We start from the raw sequence: 20,692 nt of genomic DNA, 5'->3' as shown, positions 1-20,692 counted from the left end.
TCTAATCTTTATTATTTCCTCTGCTACCTTTGGGTAATTTTCTCTTTTTCCATTGTCTTATGGTGTATAGTTAGGTTCCTAATTTGCAGTATTTTAAAATTGTGTGTGTAGCTATAAGTTTCCCTGTTAGCACTGTTTTATTGCATCTCATGAGTTTGGTATGTTGTGTTTTCATTTTCATTTGTCTTGAAGCATTTCTTCTTAGACCTGTTGGTAGTTTGTGGTGTTTAGTTTCTACATGTTTGAATTTTGCAGTTTTTTGTTTTTGATTTCCAGTTTCGTTTCATTGTCATAAAGACAAATACATTTTATGATTTCAATTTTTTGAAATTTATTAAGACTTTTTTGTGGCCTAACATATGGTCTATTCTGAGAATGTTCTAAGTGGCCTTGTATGAAAAAAAAAGTATATTTTACTGTTGGCTAGAGTGTTTTGTGTATGTCTGTTAGGATCTGTTGGTTTACAGTGTTGTTCAAGTCTTCTGTTTCCTTATTGATACTCTGTCTGGATGTTTTATCCAATGTTGAAAGTGGAATATTAAAGTCTTCTATTATTACTATTGAACTATTTTTTCCTTCAGTTCTGTCAGTGTTTGCTTCATATATTTGGGTCTTTGATGTGTACTGCATAATTGCTTATAAATGTTATATCTTACTGGTGAATTGGCCTTTTTATCAATTTATAATGTCCTTTCTCTCTTGTAAGAATTTTTTATTTAAAGTCTGTTTTGCCTGGTACCAGTAAAGCCATCTCAGATCTCTCTTGATTACTATTTGCATGGAGTATTTTCTTCCATCATTTGACTTTCAACCTGTGTATGGCATAAGGTATAAAGTGTGTCTCTCGTGAACAGCATATAGTTGGATCATGTGTTTTTTTTTTTAATTCATTCTGCCAATCTTTGTCTTTTTTTTGAGAGAGAGAGTGTCTCTCTGTCGCCCATGCTGGAGTGCAGTGGCCAGATCTCAGCTCACAGCAAGCTCCGCCTCCCGGGTTTACGCCATTCTCCTGCCTCAGCCCCCTGAGTAGCTGGGACTACAGGCGCCTGCCACCTCACCAGGCTAGTTTTTTGTATTTTTTAGTAGAGACGGGGTTTTACCGGGTTAGCCAAGATGGTCTCAATCTCCTGACCTAGTGATCCGCCCGTCTCGGCCTCCCAAAGTGCTGGGATTACAGGCTTGAGCCACCGTGCCCAGCAAATCTTTGTCTTTTAATTGGAGAGTTTAATCAATTTACATTTAAAGTAATTATTGATGAGGAAAGACTTCTGCCATTTGCAGTTTTCTGTATCTTCTCACTCTTTTATTCCTTCTCTCCTCCATTAGAGCCCTCTTTTGTGTTTAGTTGCTTTTTTCTTTTTAGTATGATGTATTTTTTAAAATCCTGTTTGTAATTTTGTTAAAAAAACATAAAATTTATTATTGTAACCGTTTTTTAGTGTAACTTCAGTAGTGTTAACCATATTCATATTACCATGCAATAGATTCCTAGAGCATTTCCATCTTGCAAACTAAAACTATACTCATTGAACAACACCACATTTCTTCCTGCTTCCAACCTCTGGCCAGCACAATATTACTTCTGCATTTTTATGAATTTTACTGTTAGATACCTTGTATAAGTGGACTCAGGCAGCATTTGTTTTTCTGTGACTGGCTTATTTTACTTATAATAATGTCCTAAAGATTCATCCATGTTGTAAGCATTGATAGAATTTCCTATTTTAAGGCTGCATAATACTTTTTTTATGTATATACTGCATTTTAAAAATCCCTTCATTTGTCAGTGGACATTTGGATTGTCTGCTGTAATGAACATGGATATTGCAAATGTTATAGTATTAGGTTTTGCTTCCCTTCTTGTTTCCTTTTAGTGTTTATGTTGTAGACTATTTTTTATCATTAACATGGAGATTACATATAACATCCTAAAGTTATAACAATCCAATGTGAGTTAATATGAACATAATTTTAACTTCGCAAAAAACTGTACTTCTCTGCAGCTCTGTTTTTCCAGTATTTTTGATGTCACAAATTAATCTCTATACTCTGTGTGCTCAATAACATAGATTTGTAATTTATGTATTTGTCTTTTAAATCCTGTAGAAAATTAAAAAAGTAGAATTATAAACCAAAATTGCAATAATACTGGCTTTCCCATTTACCAATGTATTTACCTTAACCAGAGATCTTAATATCCTCATGTGACTTTGAGGTACTGTCTAGTATCCTCTCATTGCAACCTGAAGGACTTCCGTTAGCATTTCTTACAGGGCAGGTCTAGTGGTAATAGAGTCCCTCAACCCTTGTTTATCTGGGACTGACTTAATTTTTCTCATACTTTTGAAGGCTAGTTTTGCCTAATGTATAATTTTCAGTTGACAGGTTGTTTTTTTCTTTAGTACATCATATATCTCTCCCTCTTCCCATTTCCTTCTGGCTTCCAAGATTTCCTTTTTGTCTTTTTTTTTTTTTTTTTTTTGAGACAGAGTCTTGCCGTCTTGCCCAGACTGGAGGCACTGGCACAATCTCTGCTCACTGCAGTCTCTGCCTCCTAGGTTCAATCGATTCTCCTGCCCCAGCCTCCCTAGGAGCTGGGATTACAGGTGCGCACCACCATGCCTGACTAATTTTTATATTTTTAGTATAGACAGGGTTTCACCATGTTAGCCAGGCTGGTCTAGAACTCCTAACCTCAGATGATCTGCCTACCTTGGCCTCCCAAAGTGCTGAGATTATAGGCATAAGCCACTGCACCTGGCCTTTTTTTTTCTTTTTTTTGGAGGTGGAGTTTTGCTCTGTCACCCAGGCTAGAGTACAGTGGTGTGATCTTGGCTCACTGCAACCTCTGCCTCCCAGGTTCAAGCAATTCTCCTGTGTAAGCCTCCTGAGTAGCTGGGACTAGAGGTGCCCGCCACCATGCCTGGTTAATTTTTGTGTTTTCGGTAGAGATAGGGTTTGGCTATGTTAGCCAAGCTGATCTCAAGCTCCTGACCTCAAGTGATCACCCACCTCGGCCTCCCAAAGTGCTGGGATTACAATCATGAGCTACCGCTCCTGGCCTGGCCTCCAAGATTTCTAATATGAGAGATTGACTTATAATCTTCTTGAGTCTCTTTGTATAAGACATGTTGCATCTCTTTTGCTGCGTTCCAGATTTTCTTTTTGGCTTTGCCTTTTTAGAGTTTGATTATGTGTCTTGGTGTCTGACTCTTTGGGTTTATCCTATTTGGAGTCTAATAGTGTCTTAGTTCCCTGGAACTGCTATAAGAAATTACTATTAATTGGGTAGCTTAAACAACAGAATTTATTGTCAACAGTTTTGGAGTCTAGAAGTATGAGATCAGTTTGTCAGAAGAGTTGATTTCTTCTGAGGGGTGTGAGGGAAAATCCATTTCATCTCTGTGCTTTAGATTTTGGTGGTTTGCTGGCAATCTTTTGTGCACCTTGGCCTTTGCTGCATCACCCTGATCTCTCCCTTCATCTTCACAGGGAGTTCTTCTTGTATATTTGTCTCTGTACCCAAATTTTGCCATTTGTATAAAGACATTAATCATATTGAATTGGGGCCCATCCTAATGACCTCATTTTAACATGATTATAAGGATTCTATATCCAAATAAGGTCATATTTGAGACACTGGAGCTTATAGCTGTCTAGCATATCTTCGAGGGAAGATACAAATCAACTCCTAACATTAGACTTCTTGGATTTGTAGATTCATGTCTTTCTTTAAATTGGGGACATTTTATGCCATTTAAAAAAATAATTTTTTGCCTCTTTGCCTCTCTCTTCCTTCTGTGACTTCTGTAATGTCTGTGTTGGTTCACTTGAGTCCCTGAGGCTTTGTTCACTTCTCTCCGTTCTTTTTTCTTTCTGCTTCTCAGACTTGATATGTACATTTTCCTGTCTTCAAGTTCACTGATTATTTTTCTTCTTTCCACTCAATGCTGCTTTTGAACCCCTCTATTGAATTTTTTCTCCTTAGTTATTATACTTTTGAGCTCCAGCATTTCCTTTTTATAATTTGTGTCACTTGTTGATATTCTCATTTTATTCATATATCATTTCCCCAAATTTCTTTAGTTCTTTGTTTTCCCTTAGCCCTTTTAACATATTTAAGACAGTTGAGTAGTTTTGATTTGCGTTTTTTTTTTTTTTCTGGTTGCACCTATCTGCATCTTCTTTATTAAAAGATATTTCAGAAAATATTGAAGCAGCTTCCTTGTCATCTCGTGCCAAGAAAGTTAAGGACATGGACACACATGAGGAGTTTAGGAGTGGAGGTTTAATATGCAGAAGAAAAAGAAAGAACAGCTCTGTCTCTAGTGAGAGAGAGAGGGGCTTCTGAAAGGGAAAGACTGGCTGGCGGTGGATGTGCCGGATTTTATAGGCAGGTTTAAGGAGGTCATGTCTGATTACATAGGGCCCACAGATTGGTTCAGTCAGGTTTGATGTTTACATAGCATGCCAGAAAGACTGGCCACCCTTCCCTAATCTTACAATGCAAATGGACTTACCACTCGACTGGCACCATCTTGTGTGCTCCTTACTGTACATGTGGCTGACAAGGAGAGAAGGGAGGATGGAGCCACCATTTTGAACAGGTTTGGCACAACTGCTTGTATCTGTGTCTGCAGCTCAATTTTACAGGCTGCTGATTCTTAGAAAATGATTTGGGGGCTGCTTTTCACTAAACAGGAAAACCTTGCCGAGGACTCCTTCCTGTATTCTCACTATCTGCCTAAGCAATTTCTTTTTTTTTTGTTTGTTTGTTTGTTTTTTGAGATGGAGTCTTGCTGTGTCACCCTGGCTAAGTGCAGTGGCAGGATCTTGGCTCACTGCAACCTTCACCTCCCAGGTTCAAGCAATTCTCCTGCCTCAGCCTCCCGAGTAGCTGGGATTACATGCGTGCACCACCACCCCTGACTAATGTTGTATTTTTAGTAGAGATGGGGTTTCGCCATGTTGGCCAGGCTGGTCTTGAACTTCTGACCTCAGGTGATCCACCCCCCTTGGCCTCCCAAAGTGCTGGGATTTTAGGCGTCAGCCACTGCACCTAGCCTCAGTAATTTCTTTTTAACTCCTGTATCAATATGAAATGAAACCTAAAAGATCATGAATGTAAAATGAAGTGACAGAGGTCCCTGATGCAGTGACACAGAAACTTCTGATATCAGGCAGTACCTGCAAGCCCTGTTCAGTCCCCTTTCAGGATTACTGCTTGCTTTTGGTTTTCAGTGAGGTCAGGAATTCTTGACACTTTGTGTCGTATCTTTACAGTTAGTTTCATGCTTTCATATATTTTCATGTTAATGTCCTTTCATTTCAACTTTAAGAACTTAGAGAATTTCTTGTAAGGCAGGTATAGTGGTGATGAACTCCCATAGCTCTTGTTTGGGATTAAAAGAGTTGTTTTTTTTAAAACAAACAAACAAACAAACAACAAAATTGGAGTCTGGCTCTGTTGCCCACTCTGGAGTGCAGTGGCATGATCTCAGCTCACTGCAACCTCCACCTCCCAGGTTCAAGCAATTCTCCTGCCTCAGCCTCCCAAGTAACTGGGATTATAGGCACCTGCCACCACGCCAGGGTAATTTTTGTATTTTTACTAAAGACGGAGTCTTACCATGTTGGTCAGGCTGGTCTTGAACTCCTAACCTCGTGATCTACCCACCTCAGCCTCCCAAAGTGCTGGGATTACAGGTGTGAGCTACCACACCCGGCCAAGAGAGTTGTTTTAAAAGCTGTAGTAGTTAATTTGTTTTGGTACTTTTCCAAACTGTTTCAAAGACCGTTCCTTGTTATGTGTGATCACTGAAGTCCATTGTTTCCTTGGCTTGTGTTCAGCTAACGATTGACAGAGTTCCTTGAATGTCAGGAGTTGAAACAAAAAAGAGAGAAAGAGGAAGGTGCCTCTTTCCTAGACTTTGCAGGCTAGCTCTTTGGTGGGCACTTCTTCGCCATTTAGATAGGCTGAGCCTAGGAGTCAGCCTGAGGTCAAAGTTAAAGTCTTTTCATTTCTTTTCTGGGCATGCATCTTGTCAGGGCAGACATGTGGCTTTGTAAACTCTACCATATATATGACTGCTTTTGAATGTCCTAATTTTGTAAAGATTCTCACCCCAGATTCTCTTCCTGGCCTTAGATGGTCTATTGTATGTTTCTACTCATAAACTCCCCTTCCAAGCAGCTGCACTTATACTCCCCTTTGCCACTTTTACAAGTGGTCCCTATAATTCTTCCTGCTTGTGTTCCAAGTTACGTGAAACAAAAACTAACTCTTTGCATCAGTCATGCAGGTATCTCCCAGACTTAGGATACATATACAAAGTAATTTGCATAGAAGTTCTGGTCTGTTCCCTCTGGTTCAAGGGAGGGAACTGAGAACTAGATTGCCACTGCTTAAGACCAGGACCATTGTCATGCTGGGAAGAGGGTAGGGTGAGGGCGAGTAAAAATACCACAAAACTTTCCTGCCGTTTAGAAAATTGCTTTTACTCCATTAGGCTTCTTGGTTACTATAAACTTTGGATTGCTTTCTAGAGATCTGATCTAATAAAGTTGGTTAAGACACTTTCTCATTTTTTCAATGTTTCTGTATTGGAACAAGAACTTAAAGCTTCCTAATCTGCTATTTTGTTGGTGTCGTTCCTCTGCTGAATTTTTAAGTGTTCACTCTGGCTTACCTGTTACTGGAAGAATTTGCATAATAGCTACTTAGAAATGAAAGTTAAAAGAAAAGTAGTTTTAAAGTAATTTAAATGAAATAAGAAAAGATAGGGATTCAGAAAATTTTCACTTGCATCATTATACTCACAAGAAAAAATTCATTTTTTCCATTGAAATGGATTTCAGAATATTTTTAACATTAATAATTGGTATTCGAAGAAATAAACTTATAATCCTTGATTTTTTTGGTAGTATAGGAAACTTTAGAAACTATTTTTTGATTATACCTGATAGCACCATTTAATAAGAGAAAAGTCTGTATTGCTAAAGAATGCAATCATTCCGCAAACCCTACTGAATTATTATTGATTTAAGGAAGAATTATCAATTCACATTAAGATGGATGGTTGATAAGAAACTGGATATTCATATAATGCCAAAGTAGCTCCACATAAATTCTTAAGACTTGGTTATTACAAGGGCATAAACAGAACTACACATTGAGAGGGGTCAGGATCATCACTGCAATCAATAAATGAATCTTAGCATATTAATAGTCATTAAGTATTAGGCCTTGATGTGTTGCAACCTGAGTGAGAAAAAGCCACCTATGACACAGTCTAGCCAAAAAGATTTGCCTTGGATCCATCAAACCCTTAGTAGTAACTTTCAGCCTTTTGAAAATTCAGCAGATAGACCTTACTCCATGGAGGAATAAGCTAAATAGCAGCATGATGTTATAACCACATAGATCCGTAAGGTATGGGCATTCTGCAGAAAAATAAGCTGACTGTCTTCAACAAGACATGTTCATTAAAAGTAGAGGACTGTACTAGATTATAAAAGAGTTATGGAGATAACAGTCAGAAGCAGTATATAATCTTAGTTTGTAATGGGTTTGGATCAGTTAAGGAAAACTAAATGTGAGCTAGAAATACTAGTTACTGAAACAGAAAAAGTGAGAAGTGATAGAAAAATGTAAGTGATTGTGTATGTGGTAAAGTCTAGTTTTGGTAAAAACAAATATACAGGGAGTGTGTGTGTGTATGTATAGAAAAATGTCTTCAAGAATATATACACTAAGTTATCTGGCAGAATGTGACTTTATTTTTATGTCTGTACTAATTTTCTATACTGGTTCTGCAATAAAATTGTGTAAAATAAATTACATAACACAATTGATAGATTTACATTCAATTCAAGTTTTAATGTTTTATAATTTCAGTGACAGTGCTTGTAATTCATTCAACACTTAACATTTTAAGTTTCTGTGAAATGACAGTGCTTTATCCCTTTATTTGCTAGATAGAGGGCCTGGATTTTTTATTTATGTTAAAGACAGTCGAGGAATTCTATAAAAATGAAGCTGGAGAAAATCTGGAAATCCTCTGTCCAGTTCAAGATCAAGTCTGTGTAGCTAAATTCGAAGATGGAATTTGGTACCGAGCAAAAGTTACCGGTAGGAGAATGCATGCTGTTTCTACAGGGAAATGTTATACTTCAAAACTAATATCATTTGAGTTGGTACCAATTCAGTCTTGGAAGTAATATTATTTGATCTTACCATTTGCTCTGTCATCTCTCTTTAGAAAGCTAGTGATAATGTTGAAAGGTGAATTTATCTCCTGAGATTTTGTTTGACTTGACTAGAACTTAACCATTGGGAATCTTACTGGAAAAGTAGTATAGATAGAACAAAGCAACAGAAATTAATTATTCGAAAACCGGTGAACTCTAGCTTCGTGTTGACTGTGTGTCTGTCCCATGCTATTTTGATTGTGAAGGTACAAATTAAAGGTAAGTCCTTTGTGTCCTTTCTGCTTCTCTTCAATTTTAATATATTCTTCTTTCCTGGGAATTATTGACCGAACTGCTAGTTTCCTCAGTGTATTTTTTCTGCTTCTTATACATCCTCCTTAAGTAATTGATTCAACTTATGAAATAATGGGAAGAATAAAAAGTGGGATTGAAGACAGAAGATTTATGAAAATGGAGGTATTAGCAACAAAAATAGTAAAGTTAATTATTCCCCCACATTGACTAAGACAGAACATCACAGACTAAGCTTTTGTGGGTTATTAAATTAGATATACCATAGGCAGTTTAACCCATTGTGTTGTTTATTTTACATGCTTTCTAGTTTGTAGATATGTCTTTTTATTATTGAAAGGGTGAAAGGCTGGGTGTGGTGGCTCATACCTGTAAATCCCAGTACTTTGGGAGGCTGAGGCGGGCGGATCACTTGAGGCCAAGAGTTCGAGACCAGCCTGGCCAACATGGCAAAACCCCATCTGTACTAAAAATAAAAAGTTAGCCAGGCGTGGTGGTGTGTGCCTGTAAGCCCAGCTACTCAAGAGACTGAGATACGAGGATCACCTGGTCCTGGGAGGCGGAGGTTGTAGTGAGCCAGGATTGCGCCATTGCACCACTGTACTCCAGCCTGGGTGACAGAGCAAGACTCTGTCTCAAAAAAAAAGACCGGGTGCGATGGCTCACGCTTGTAATCCCAGCACTTTGGGAGGCCAAGGCGGGCGGATCACCTGAGGTTGGGAGTTCAAGACCAGCCTGACCAACATGGAGAAACCCCATGTCTACTAAAACTACAAAATTAGCTAGGCATAGTGGTGCATGCCTGTAATCCCAGCTGCTTAGGAAGCTGAGGCAGGAGAATCACTTGAACCCGGGAGGCAGAGGTTGCAGTGAGCCGAGATTGTGCCATTGCACTCCAACCTGGGCAACAAGAACGAAACTCCGTCTCAAGGGAAAAAAAAAAGAGAAGTCGCCCAGCTAATTTTTTTGTATTTTTAGTAGAGACAGGATTTCGCCACGTTGGTCAGGCTGGTCTCAAACTCCTGACCTCAAGTGATCTGCCCGCCTCAATCTCCCACTCCCAAAGGATTGGGATTACAGGCGTGAGCGAGCCACTGTGCTCGACAATTGTTTTTTTTTAATTTAGTTTGATACTGTTTAAAATGTTCTTTCCATTATTAAGGTAATCTAAGATCTTTACAAGTTGCTCCTAATATATAATCAGTTCTGTTTGTGTCACAACTATTCTTGCAACCTGAATTTTCTATCCTTCATTTGTCACCATTGATTTTAATTTTGTTAGTGGTTAGTGACTTGAACTAAAAATTTTCACACGTGGTTCTTACAAATGTCTTAGTCTGTTTTGTGCTGCTGTAATAAAATACTACAGACTGGGTAGTTTATAAACAATAGAAATTTACTTCTCAGTTCCGGAGTCTAAAAAGTCTAAGATCAAGGCACTGTTTTACTGAGGGCTTAGTCTCTGTTTCCAAGATGATGCCTTGTTGCTGCATCCTCCAGAGGGGACAGAATCCTCTGATGCCAGAGGTACGAAAAAGGAAGGCAAACTCCCTTCACCAAGCCCTTTTATAAGGGCACGTAATCCTATTTATGAGGGCAGAGCCCTCATGACTCAGTCACCTCCCAGGTACTGCTGCATTAGGGATTAAGTTTCAACATGAATTTTGGAGACAAAAACGTTCCAACAATTACAATGAAGATACCACTGTATAGTTTGGTAAATATCGTTGGAGCAGACAAAGGCATTTTTCATGACACTAAGGACTTAGCAACTGCTTTTCAAATTAGGATTATTGGCTTGAAAATGTTAACTATTTGGTGAACAATAAGGCCTCTGAAATCTTTGAGTAGTCACATTTGGGGAAGATGGAGTGTCCATGGTGCTCATTCTGCTTCTTCATTTCTGTTAGCACCACTTTTGGGGATACTAATAGAAGTATGTGTGATTTGTGTGGTCCATTTTCCTGTATCTTCTGTGGCCCTGTTGAAGTCCACCTTGAAGATGATACTTGTTTTGGTGAATAGTAGCTCTTTTGCTTTTTATCTGCCTAATTTGAAAGTTAATGCTAAAAGACACACTCCACTTCCCTCCTTGAAGGCAATTAGTTTTCATTCTTTCAGCTATTTCGTTGTTTACTTGTGTTCCTTCTTTTACTAATATGTAATACTTCACTTGACACTTCAGTTTTAGATATTACCTGCTATTCTGTAAGACAAGTTTTGGATCTCCATAGCCCTTTAGTCCTCCTTTTTCTCTTTTCTATAGTTATATCACAATTTTTCATTAAATTCATACTCTGTGTAAATAAAGCCATAAAGTATACTTTGTTTAATTCTGTTGTGGTTTCATGATTGTGTTCATATTTCACTTTATCTTCTTTTAATTTGTAAGTGTATTTTTAATAGTTCAAAACTATTTTCCATATGATTAGACTCTTCAGATAAATCTTAGTATGATTTTTTTTTTTTTGAGCATGAAAACATCATTTTTGAGACGGTCTTACTCTCATCCAGGCCGGAGTGCAGTGGAACGTAATCATGGCTCACTGCAACCTCTGCTTCCTGGGCTCAAGCAATCCTCCCTCTTCAACCCCCAAGTTAGCCGGGGCTACAGGCACTTGCCACCACGCCTGGCTAATTTATATATATGTTTTTTGTAGAGATGGGGTCAAACTCCTAGGCTCAAGTGATCCTTGTGCCTCTGCCTCCCAAAGCACTGAGATTACAGGTGTGAGCCATCACATGTGGCCAGAAACATCCTTTATCTTCTCCAGTTGGGCTGCTTACCCCCTAGGCTTACTACACATTTTTTATTCTTGATATTTATTACAGTTGGCCATATACTTCATTGTTCTGCAGTATTGGATCCCTTGTTTTCTGGATGCCATGTTTACCTCTTCAGTTTAATTCCTTTTTTCACGTGGAGCCATCTTCCCCTGGTTTCTCCAGAGAACATAAATGGGGAAATTTGAGACCTTCCATGTCTGACTCTGTTCTCAAGTGATAATTCAGATAAAACAATAACATTCTTTAAATTACTTTCCATATCCATCTATTTGTTTAAAACTACATTTCCATTCAGAGACTTTAGGGAGAGTAACAATCTAATAGCATTGGTAGAATTGAGAACATCCTTCCAGCAGGGGGACTCCAGTGGAAGTGGGGAGAGATTACCCTATCTTTTGGCTTTATAATAACATGTATCTTCTCAATTATCATGGATATCATCCCCTACCATAGGGCATGTGTTTGAAGTGTCATCTTGAGTGAGTGCTAGTGCTGTGCCACTTGCTTCTGCTTCTTCCAAGGAGCAGAGAATACTGGACTTTTTTCCATATTGAAATGATATATAATGTGTTAGTCTTTAACTTTGAAAACCATGTATTTTGAGTATTTTCAAAAAGGTTAGTGTGTGATGTCTTTTTAAAAACTTCTCTGTGTTTGAAACTTCCAGAGACTTCTTTAAAGTATAGAGAATAGACTGATATAGAGTCTCTCTCTACTTGTTTTTTTGCAATATGCCCCAAGTACAATATTTTTTCGAAATTTCACAGATATTGTTACATGAATGAATCTTTAGTTTGCTGAATCTTTTGCCTTGTTTGATCACCTACTTTGACTAACAATAAACGTGTATTAAGTGCTTACTTTGTACCTTGTGCTTTTTAAATAGGTGAATCCTTCAAAAACATCTCATGAAATTAGATTATATTGGTATACCCATTTTACAGATGAAGTAATGAGGCTTAGAGAGAAAAAATAACTTGCTCAGGGTAATATCTTAGAGATATTAATTAGCTTGCTTTAGGTCAGATAGAATTTTAGTGACGGAGCTAGTGTTCTAAACTGGTCAGACTGACTCAAAGCCTAATTCTTAACTTTTAAGTCATACCACCTGCCATATGATTTTGTTATCCTGATTTTGGCTATCCTTTGTATATTTAAAACATACTAGTTTTTCATTCTTACAAGTCTGCATTATGGATGATTTCAAGGTTCGCATATTTGAAATTTTTTTACATTTTAAAAAGTATTAAGTTTGTATATTGAAGCTAAAAGTATTCTAATCCTGTTGGCTATAAACCAATCTAAGTTTTTCTAGATAATTCTGTTTCCTTTCCAAATTTGTAATTTCTAATTTCATAATTTTTCAAGGATTGCCTGGACATCAGGAAGTTGAAGTTAAATATGTGGACTTTGGTAATACTGCAAAAATAACAATTAAAGACGTGCGTAAAATAAAGAATGAGTTTCTGACTGCCCCAGAGAAGGTAATCTATTATTTCTAGGGCCAGAATATCAGCACAAATATGGAAGTCTTTTTAGAAGCTGTTGTCACCATAGAAATGTTAACTACCATTTTTGTCTAGTTTCTGATACAGGGACTATAGATAAATTGCTGTGGTTACTACTGAAGAAATAATATGTATATCATGACAAATAAGCATGTTAAATATTCGGTATATTTGTGTCTTAAATACTTGTTGGCAGCTTTTAATATATCATTTTGAGATCATATATTGTGGTAAGAGTCATGTTCATGATATATCAAGTTAAAAATGCTTATCTCTGAAGTACTTCTACTGTGATCACATTTATGCTTAAGTATATATGTGTGTACAATAGAGAAGCCTGGGAGAATATGTAAAAAAGCTGAACCTTGTTTATCTCTAGGGAGTAGTAGTATTCTGAAAGAAGGATGAGAAGGAGTCTTATTTTCTAATTTATATACTCTCTGTTGCATGAGTTGTTTTTAAGCCGTGTTTTATATTTTAGGAAATGTGTAGTATTATAGAAAAACATTTTAAAATACAAATGAGCAGACTGGGCACAGTGGCTCATGCCTGTAATCCCAGCACTTTGGGAGGTTGACGGCGGGGAGATCATGAGGTCAGGAATTCAAGACTAGCCTGGCCAAGATGATGAAACCCCGTCTCTACTAAAAAGATAGAAAAAATTAGCCGGGTGTGGTGGCGTGTGCCTGTAATCCCAGTTACTTGGGAGGCTGAGGCAGGAGAATTGCTTGAACCTGGGAGGCAGAGGTTGCAGTAAATCATGCCATTGTACTCCAGCTTGGGTGACAGGGCGAGACTCGGTCTCAAAAAAAAAAAAAAAAAAAAAAAAAATTACAAGTGAGCAAAAGGGAGAATCTCTCAGAATCATTGTTCAATATTTTTGTTATCTATACTTTCAGATGCATCTTCTGTGCTTTCAGCAGTTATAAAATCAGATTATAAATCATCCTGTAACCTTCCTTTTACGAGTAATTAATGTATCATAAGTGTCTGTAATGAATGCTTGTTATTCCAGTATGTGAATGTGCAACAGTTCATTCAGCCACTCTGCTTTCAGTGATTTGTGTTTATAAAGTACTTTTACAGACATCTTCACACATTATTTGATTATTTCTAATATGTATTATTAAATTCAGACGTAAAGATTAGTTTTGTACACATTTAAATAAAACTTGAATTCTAAAGTAGGTGGAAATTAAATTTTTTTCTTAATGGTGAAATTTTGTCTGACCCAGGCAATTAAATGTAAGTTGGCCTATATTGAACCATATAAGAGGACAATGCAGTGGTCCAAAGAAGCTAAAGAAAAATTTGAAGACAAGGCTCAAGATAAATTTATGACATGTTCAATTATCAGTAAGTTCCATTTTTACTTGCTATGTAATCACATACGATTTTAAATAACATGAATAACATTTGTCAAATCTTAGAATAAATTCAGTGTGCCATCAGTAGTAGTGGTGAGAGAGAAGATTTGTTGAGAATTAGGTACAATGGAATTATATCTTTTGTGGACTCTAAAGTCATCAGGACAAAAATTACCATAAAAGAGCAAGTCACCCTTGACATGGCCCCTTGAAGGCCCTAAAGCCAGGAATTAGCTTCTTTTATTTGTTTGCATTTTTGCTAGGACTCCGTCCTTGTCTTTGACATAGTGGATGCTAATATTTAATATCCAGGAAAGTGAGGGGAGGTGGGACTTGATTGGCAAATAGCTTTTCTTTGCCTTGCTGGCTTAAGCGAATTCGACTGTGGATTCTCAGCATAATTTGAAAAAAGTTGTTCCTTTTTTGGAGCAGTTGGGCCCAAAATAGAGCCACTAGCCCACAATTTTGTAACATAACAAGTTGTGAAAATCAACAGTTCAGTAGCAAAATTGGTTCTGAATTGTCATGAGGCTATATATAGTCTTTATCTTGTTTGTAGTGAATATTCATATTTTACTTCAAGGTAATGTTTGTTTATGGGCTGCTGCCCCAGACTCTGCCCTACACATACAGGATAGGTGCCAAGTAGCTTTTCTTGTTAGAAGAATTTTGAATTCTGAAACATGTCTGGCCCCAAGGGTTTTAGATAGGGGGATTGGGAATCTGGTTTGGTTTTTTTGTTTTTTGAGACAGGGTTTCATTCTGTCACCCAAGCTGGAGTACAATGGTGTGAACAATGGCTCACTGCAGCCTCAACCTCCAGGGCTCAAGTGATCCTCCTGCCTTAGCCTCCCGTGTAGCTGGGACCACAGGCACACACCACTATGGCCAACTAAGTTTTAAATATTTTTTGTAGAGATGAGATCTTACTTTGTTGCTCAGGCCAGTCTCGAACTTGCGGGCTCAGGCGATCCTCCCTTCTTGGCCTCCCAAAGTGCTGGGATTACAGGTGTGAGCCACTCTGCCTGACCAGGAATCTGTTTTTCATCTGATATTTTGATCAATTCCAAAGCTGTAACACACACTGGCTGGGTTGGGTTAATGAATAGTAGTGCAGGATTTATGAGACCATGTTTACTTAGCATAGATGTGTAGGACTTTCAGGGGTAGTTTTTACTGTATCCATGTCTTTCTTATTTATCATAAGACTATTGGACTATTCACTGTGAGAAAACTGGAGTTTAGAAAGTCATGACCTAGAAATGATAGTATATCTCTGATAATTTATTTACTTCAGAGCAAGAAATTGTTCTAAAGAAGTAGTGTCATTTAAGAGGAATGTGATTATACAGAGTGTGTCTTAGGCTATAGAAGTTTTCTATCTAGCTTCTCTGAAATGAACAAATGAATTGGTCCTTGAACAGTCTCCACTGATTTTGAGGTAACTTTAACTTGTATAACTGTTTTCCAGCCTTCCTTTAGGAATCACGTTTCATGGGGTTTTTGCACCTTCCTAGAATAATTTCCCATGGACAATCAATCAAGATTTCTTGGGTTTCTTTCTTGATTCCTCTTCTTTCTTTCTCACATAATAATTTAATACCAGTGACATCCAAACACTAGCTGTGGCATAGTTATTAATAACCTAGATTATTTTATTTAAGGAGTGCCAGAGGGCCTTGCCCAACCAAAACTATCTTTCCCCATTCACCTGTACAGCAGTAAAATTGTGAGTTCAAGACCTTTATAATACAGTGAACTACCACAGCTGAGAACAGGAACCTGCCATTCATACATGCTGTGTTACCTTAGAAAGCAAGGAACATTTATATTTGATTAAGAGGAGAGCAGTGAAGATAATAAAGGTACAAAACACAGAGAAAGTTGACCCTATTGGAATAAAGAACTTTTTGCATAAGAAGTATAAAACTAAAAAACTAAAGTTAACACAAGAGGTGGAAAAGCAGGGAGATCAAAGTTTATTGAGGCTCAGTGTTGCTTAGCCTTTTGTGTCTAGATAATTTATCTAGACCATTGAAAAGTAATTTTTTTTTCTCGACTCCTGAAAAAAAAGCTTTTTAGGCCAGGTGTGGTGGCTGATGCCTGTAATCCCAGTATTTTGGGAGGTCAAGGTGAGTGGATCACCTGAGGTCAGGAGTTTGAGACCAGCCTGGCCAACATGGGGAAACCCTATCTCTACTAAAAATAAAAAATATTAGCCAGGTATGGTGGTATGCACCTGTACTCCCAGCTACTTGGAGAGTGAGGCAGGAAAATCACTTGAACCTTGGAGGCAGAAGTGAACTGAGATTGTGCCACTGCACTCCAGCCTGAGTGACAGAGCAAGACTTCATCTCAAATTAAAAAAAAAAAAAAAAAAAAAAAAAAGGCAACAAACCCTCTGCAGGAAGCAGACTGCTCCTGGAGGACCCGGGAGACCCCCCCAAAACTGTGAGTGCCCCAACTGCAGAAGTGGGAAAGGGAGACCCTCCTCTCCCGAAAACACACTTCCACTGGAGAAGCTGAAGGTCTGTTTGTGGGAGAAGTTTCCAACTTTACCTGGAGCTGAGTCATTTTGGAGAGCCGAGCGAAATACAGGGGTAGAAGCAGCAGAAAGGCCCTGGGAACTTGCTGGGTCCCCAAGCAGCCCCTTCCTGCCTGGTGCCACAGTGATTCAATGGGAGAGGAGCAGGGGGTAAAACTCCACAGGGAGAAGGAAATATCTAGCTGAACTTGGTAATAATTTGAACAGGGTGAGAAACCTCCTGGCCAGAACTTGGGGGAGGGTGCAAATCTGGTGTGCACACTCCATAGGCAGAGGGCAGAGGGCAAGAACCAAGCCCTTTTCTTTCCCAGCTGGGAGGCAGATAACCTGGGGCAGGTTTTCAAACCCATGTTGCTCTCCACCTGGACACAGACTGGGTGCTGGTGGGGGGAGCACAGTGGGAATGAAACTGGCCCTTTGGTTTGTGTGGGAGCTGGGTGAGGCCTGTGACTGCCATTGTTCCCCCACTTCGCTGACAACTTGCATGACTCAGCAGAGGCAGCCATAATTCTCCTAGGCGCACAACTCCAGTGATCTGGGACTCTCACCCGTATCCCCCATAGCAGCCTCAGCAAGACCCACCCAAGGAGAGTCTGAGCTCAGACACACCTAGCCCCACCCCCAGCTGATGGTCCTTCCCTACCCACCCTGGTAGCTGAAGACAAAGGGCATATAATCTTGTGAGTTCTATGGCCCCGCGCGTTGCCGGTTCCTTCCCATACTACCACAGCTGATGCACTCTAGAAACTGCCACCTCTGGCAGGAGGCCAACTGGCGCAAAAATAGAGCGTTAAACCACCAAAGCTCAGAACCCTCATGGAGCCCATTTCACCCCGTCACCACCTTGACCGGAACAGGCACTGCTATCCACGGCTGAGAGACCCATAGGTGGTTCACATCACAGGACTCTGTGCAGACAACCGCCAATACCAGTGCAGAACCAGGTAGACTCTTTGGGTGGCTAGACCTAGAAAGAGACAACAATCCCTGTAGTTCAGCCCACAGGAAGCCACATCCATAGGAAAAGGGGAAAAGTACTGCATCAAGGGAATACCCTGTGAGACAAAAAAAATCTGAACGACAATCTTCAGCCTTAGACTTTCCCTCTCAGAGAACCTATCCAAATGAGAAAGAACCAGAAAACCAACCCTGGTAATATGACAAGGCTCTTCAACACCCCCTCAAAATCACATTAGTTCAGCAGCAGTGGATCCAAACCAAGAAGTAGTCCCTGATTTACCTGAAAAATAATTCAGAAGATTATTAAGCTAATCAGGAGAGAAAGGCGAAGCCCAATGCAAGGAAATGCAAAAAAACAATGTAAGAAGTGAAGGGAGAAATATTCAGGGAAATAGCTTAAAACAATAAAAAATTCAGGAAGCTCTGGACACACTTTTAGAAATGCGAAATGTTCTGGAAAGTCTCAGCAATGGAACAAGTAGAAGAAATTCAGAGCTTGAAAACAAGGTCTTCGAATTAACCCAATCCAACAGAGACAAGGAAAAAAGAATAAGAAAATACGAGCAAAACCTTCAAGAAGTCTGGGATTATGTTAAACGACCAAACCATAGAATTCTCTTCTTCCTCAGGAAAACGTATTTAGGGAAAGAATTCAGGAAAACTTCCCCAGCCTTGCTAGAGACCTAGACATCCAAATACAAGAAGTGCAAAGCTTGGAAAACATATTTGGGGGAATAATCAAGGAAAACTTCCCAGGCCTTGCTAGAGACCTAGACATCCAAATACAAGAAGCACGAAGACCTGGGAAATTGATCACAAAAAGATCTTTGCCTAGACACATTGTCATCAGGTTATCCAAAGTTAAGGATCTTAAGAGCTGTGAGAAGCACCAGGTAACCTATAAAGGAAAACCTATCAGATTACCAGCAGATTTATCAGCAGAAACCCTACAAGCTGGAAGGGATTGGGTCCCTATATTCAGCCTCCTCAAACAAAACAATTTATCAGCCAAGAATTTTCTTTCCAGTGAAACTAAGCATCATATATGAAGGAAAGATACAGACTTTTTCAGACAAAGGCTGAGAGAATTCGCCATTACCAAGCCACCACTACAAGAGCTGCTAAAATTTTGGAGCTCTAAATCTTGAAACAAATCCTGGAAACACATCAAAACTGAATCTCTTCAGAGCATAAATCACACCAGACCTGTAAAACAGAAATACAAGTTAAAAAGCAAAAACGAAAAAACCAAAGTACACAGGCAACAAAGAGCACCATGAATGCAATGGTACTCACATTTCAGTGTTAACATTGAATGTGAATGACCTAAATACTCATGCTCACGTAAGAGACACAGAACCACAGAATGGATAAGAACTCACCAATCAACCATCTCCTGCCTTCAGGAGACTCACATAACACATAAGGACTCACATAAACCTGAACTAAAGGGGTAGGAAAAGGCATTTCATGCAAATGGACACCAAAAACGAGCAAGGGTAGTTATTCTTATATCAGACGAAACAAAGCAATGGCAGTTGAAGGAGACAGAGAGGAACATTGTGTAATGGTAAATGGCCTTGTCCAACAGGAAAATATCATACTTTTAAACATATATGCACCTAACACTGGAGATTCCAAATTTATAAGACAATTACTAATAGACCTAAGAAATGAGATAGACAGCAACACAATAATAGTAGGGGACTTCAGTGTTCCACTGACATTATTAGACAGGTCATCAAGACAGTCAACAAAGAATGGATTTAAACTATACCTTGGAACAAATGGACTTAACAGACATATACAGAACATTTCATCTAACAACCATAAAATACCCATTCTATTCAACAGCGTATGGAAATTTCTAGGACTATATGACCTGAATAAATTTAAGAAAATTGAAATTATATCAAGCAGTCTCTCAGACCACAATGGAAGAAAACTGGAAATCAAAAGGAACCTTCAAAACCATGCAAATACATGGAAATTAACCTGCTCCTGAATGAGCATTGGTTCAAAAACAAAATCAAGATGGAAATTAAAAATTTCTTCGAACTGAATGACATAATGACACAACCTATCAAAACCTCTGGGATACAGCAAAGGCAGGTGCTAAGAGGAAAGTTCCTAGCCCTAAATACGTACATCAAAAAGACTGAAAGAGCATAAACTGACACTCTAAGGTCACATCTCAAGGACTAGAGAAACAAGAACAAACCAAACCCAAACCTGTCAGAAGAAATAACTAAGGTCAGAGCAGAACTAAATGAAATTGACTGAAACAAACAAAAATACAAAAGATAAACAGAAAGCTGGTTATTTAAAAAGGTAAATAAAATTGATAGACCATTAGCAAGATTAACCAAGAAAACGAGAGAAAATCCAAATAACCTCACTAACAAACGAAGCAGGAGATATTACAGCTGACACCACTGAAATACAAAAGATCATTCAAGGCTACTATGAACACTTTTATGCACATAAACTAGAAAACCTAGAAGAGATGGATAAATTCTGGAAAAATACAACCCTTCTAGCTTAAATCAGGAGGAATTAGATATCCTGAACAGACCAACCCCAAGCAGCAAGATTGAAATGGTAATTTAAAAATTACCAACAAAGAAAAGTTCAGGACCGGACGGATTCACAGCAGAATTCTACCAGACAATCAAAGAATTGGTGCTAATCCTTTTGACACTATTCCACAAGATAGAGAAAGAAGGAACCTTCTGTAATTCATTCTGTGAAGCCAGCCAGGAAGGGCACAACCAAGAAAGAAAACTATAGACTGATATCCTTCATGAACATAGGTGTTAAAATCCTTAACAAAATAGTAGCTAACCGAATCCAACAACATATCAAGAAAGTAATCCATGATCCAGTGAGTTTCATACCAGGGATGCAGGGATGTAACATATGCAAGTCAATAAATGTGATACACCATGTAAACAGAATTAAAAACAAAAATCACATGATCTCAATAGATGCAGAAAAAGCATTCAACAAAATCCAGCATCCCT

The 20,692-nt window shown here is 38.6% G+C and overlaps 1 protein-coding gene across 2 annotated transcripts in view; it reads left to right on the top strand.

Moving 5' to 3' along the window:
* The window catches only part of RNF17 (ring finger protein 17), a 114,586-nt gene that overhangs the window by 52,008 nt on the left and 41,886 nt on the right, over positions 1 to 20,692 (top strand). For both annotated transcript variants that reach the window (XM_026454202.2, XM_026454201.1), the window contains exons 16-18: positions 7,978 to 8,131; positions 12,658 to 12,773; positions 14,033 to 14,153. In XM_026454202.2, the coding sequence (XP_026309987.1) occupies positions 7,978 to 8,131; positions 12,658 to 12,773; positions 14,033 to 14,153 (391 nt within the window). The remainder of the gene's footprint in view (positions 1 to 7,977; positions 8,132 to 12,657; positions 12,774 to 14,032; positions 14,154 to 20,692) is intronic.

This window comes from Piliocolobus tephrosceles, chromosome X, assembly GCF_002776525.5.
Source record: "Piliocolobus tephrosceles isolate RC106 chromosome X, ASM277652v3, whole genome shotgun sequence".
Taxonomy (NCBI): domain Eukaryota; kingdom Metazoa; phylum Chordata; class Mammalia; order Primates; family Cercopithecidae; genus Piliocolobus; species Piliocolobus tephrosceles.
Note: the sequence above shows the minus strand (reverse complement) of the source record. Positions and strands in the feature narration are given on the sequence as shown.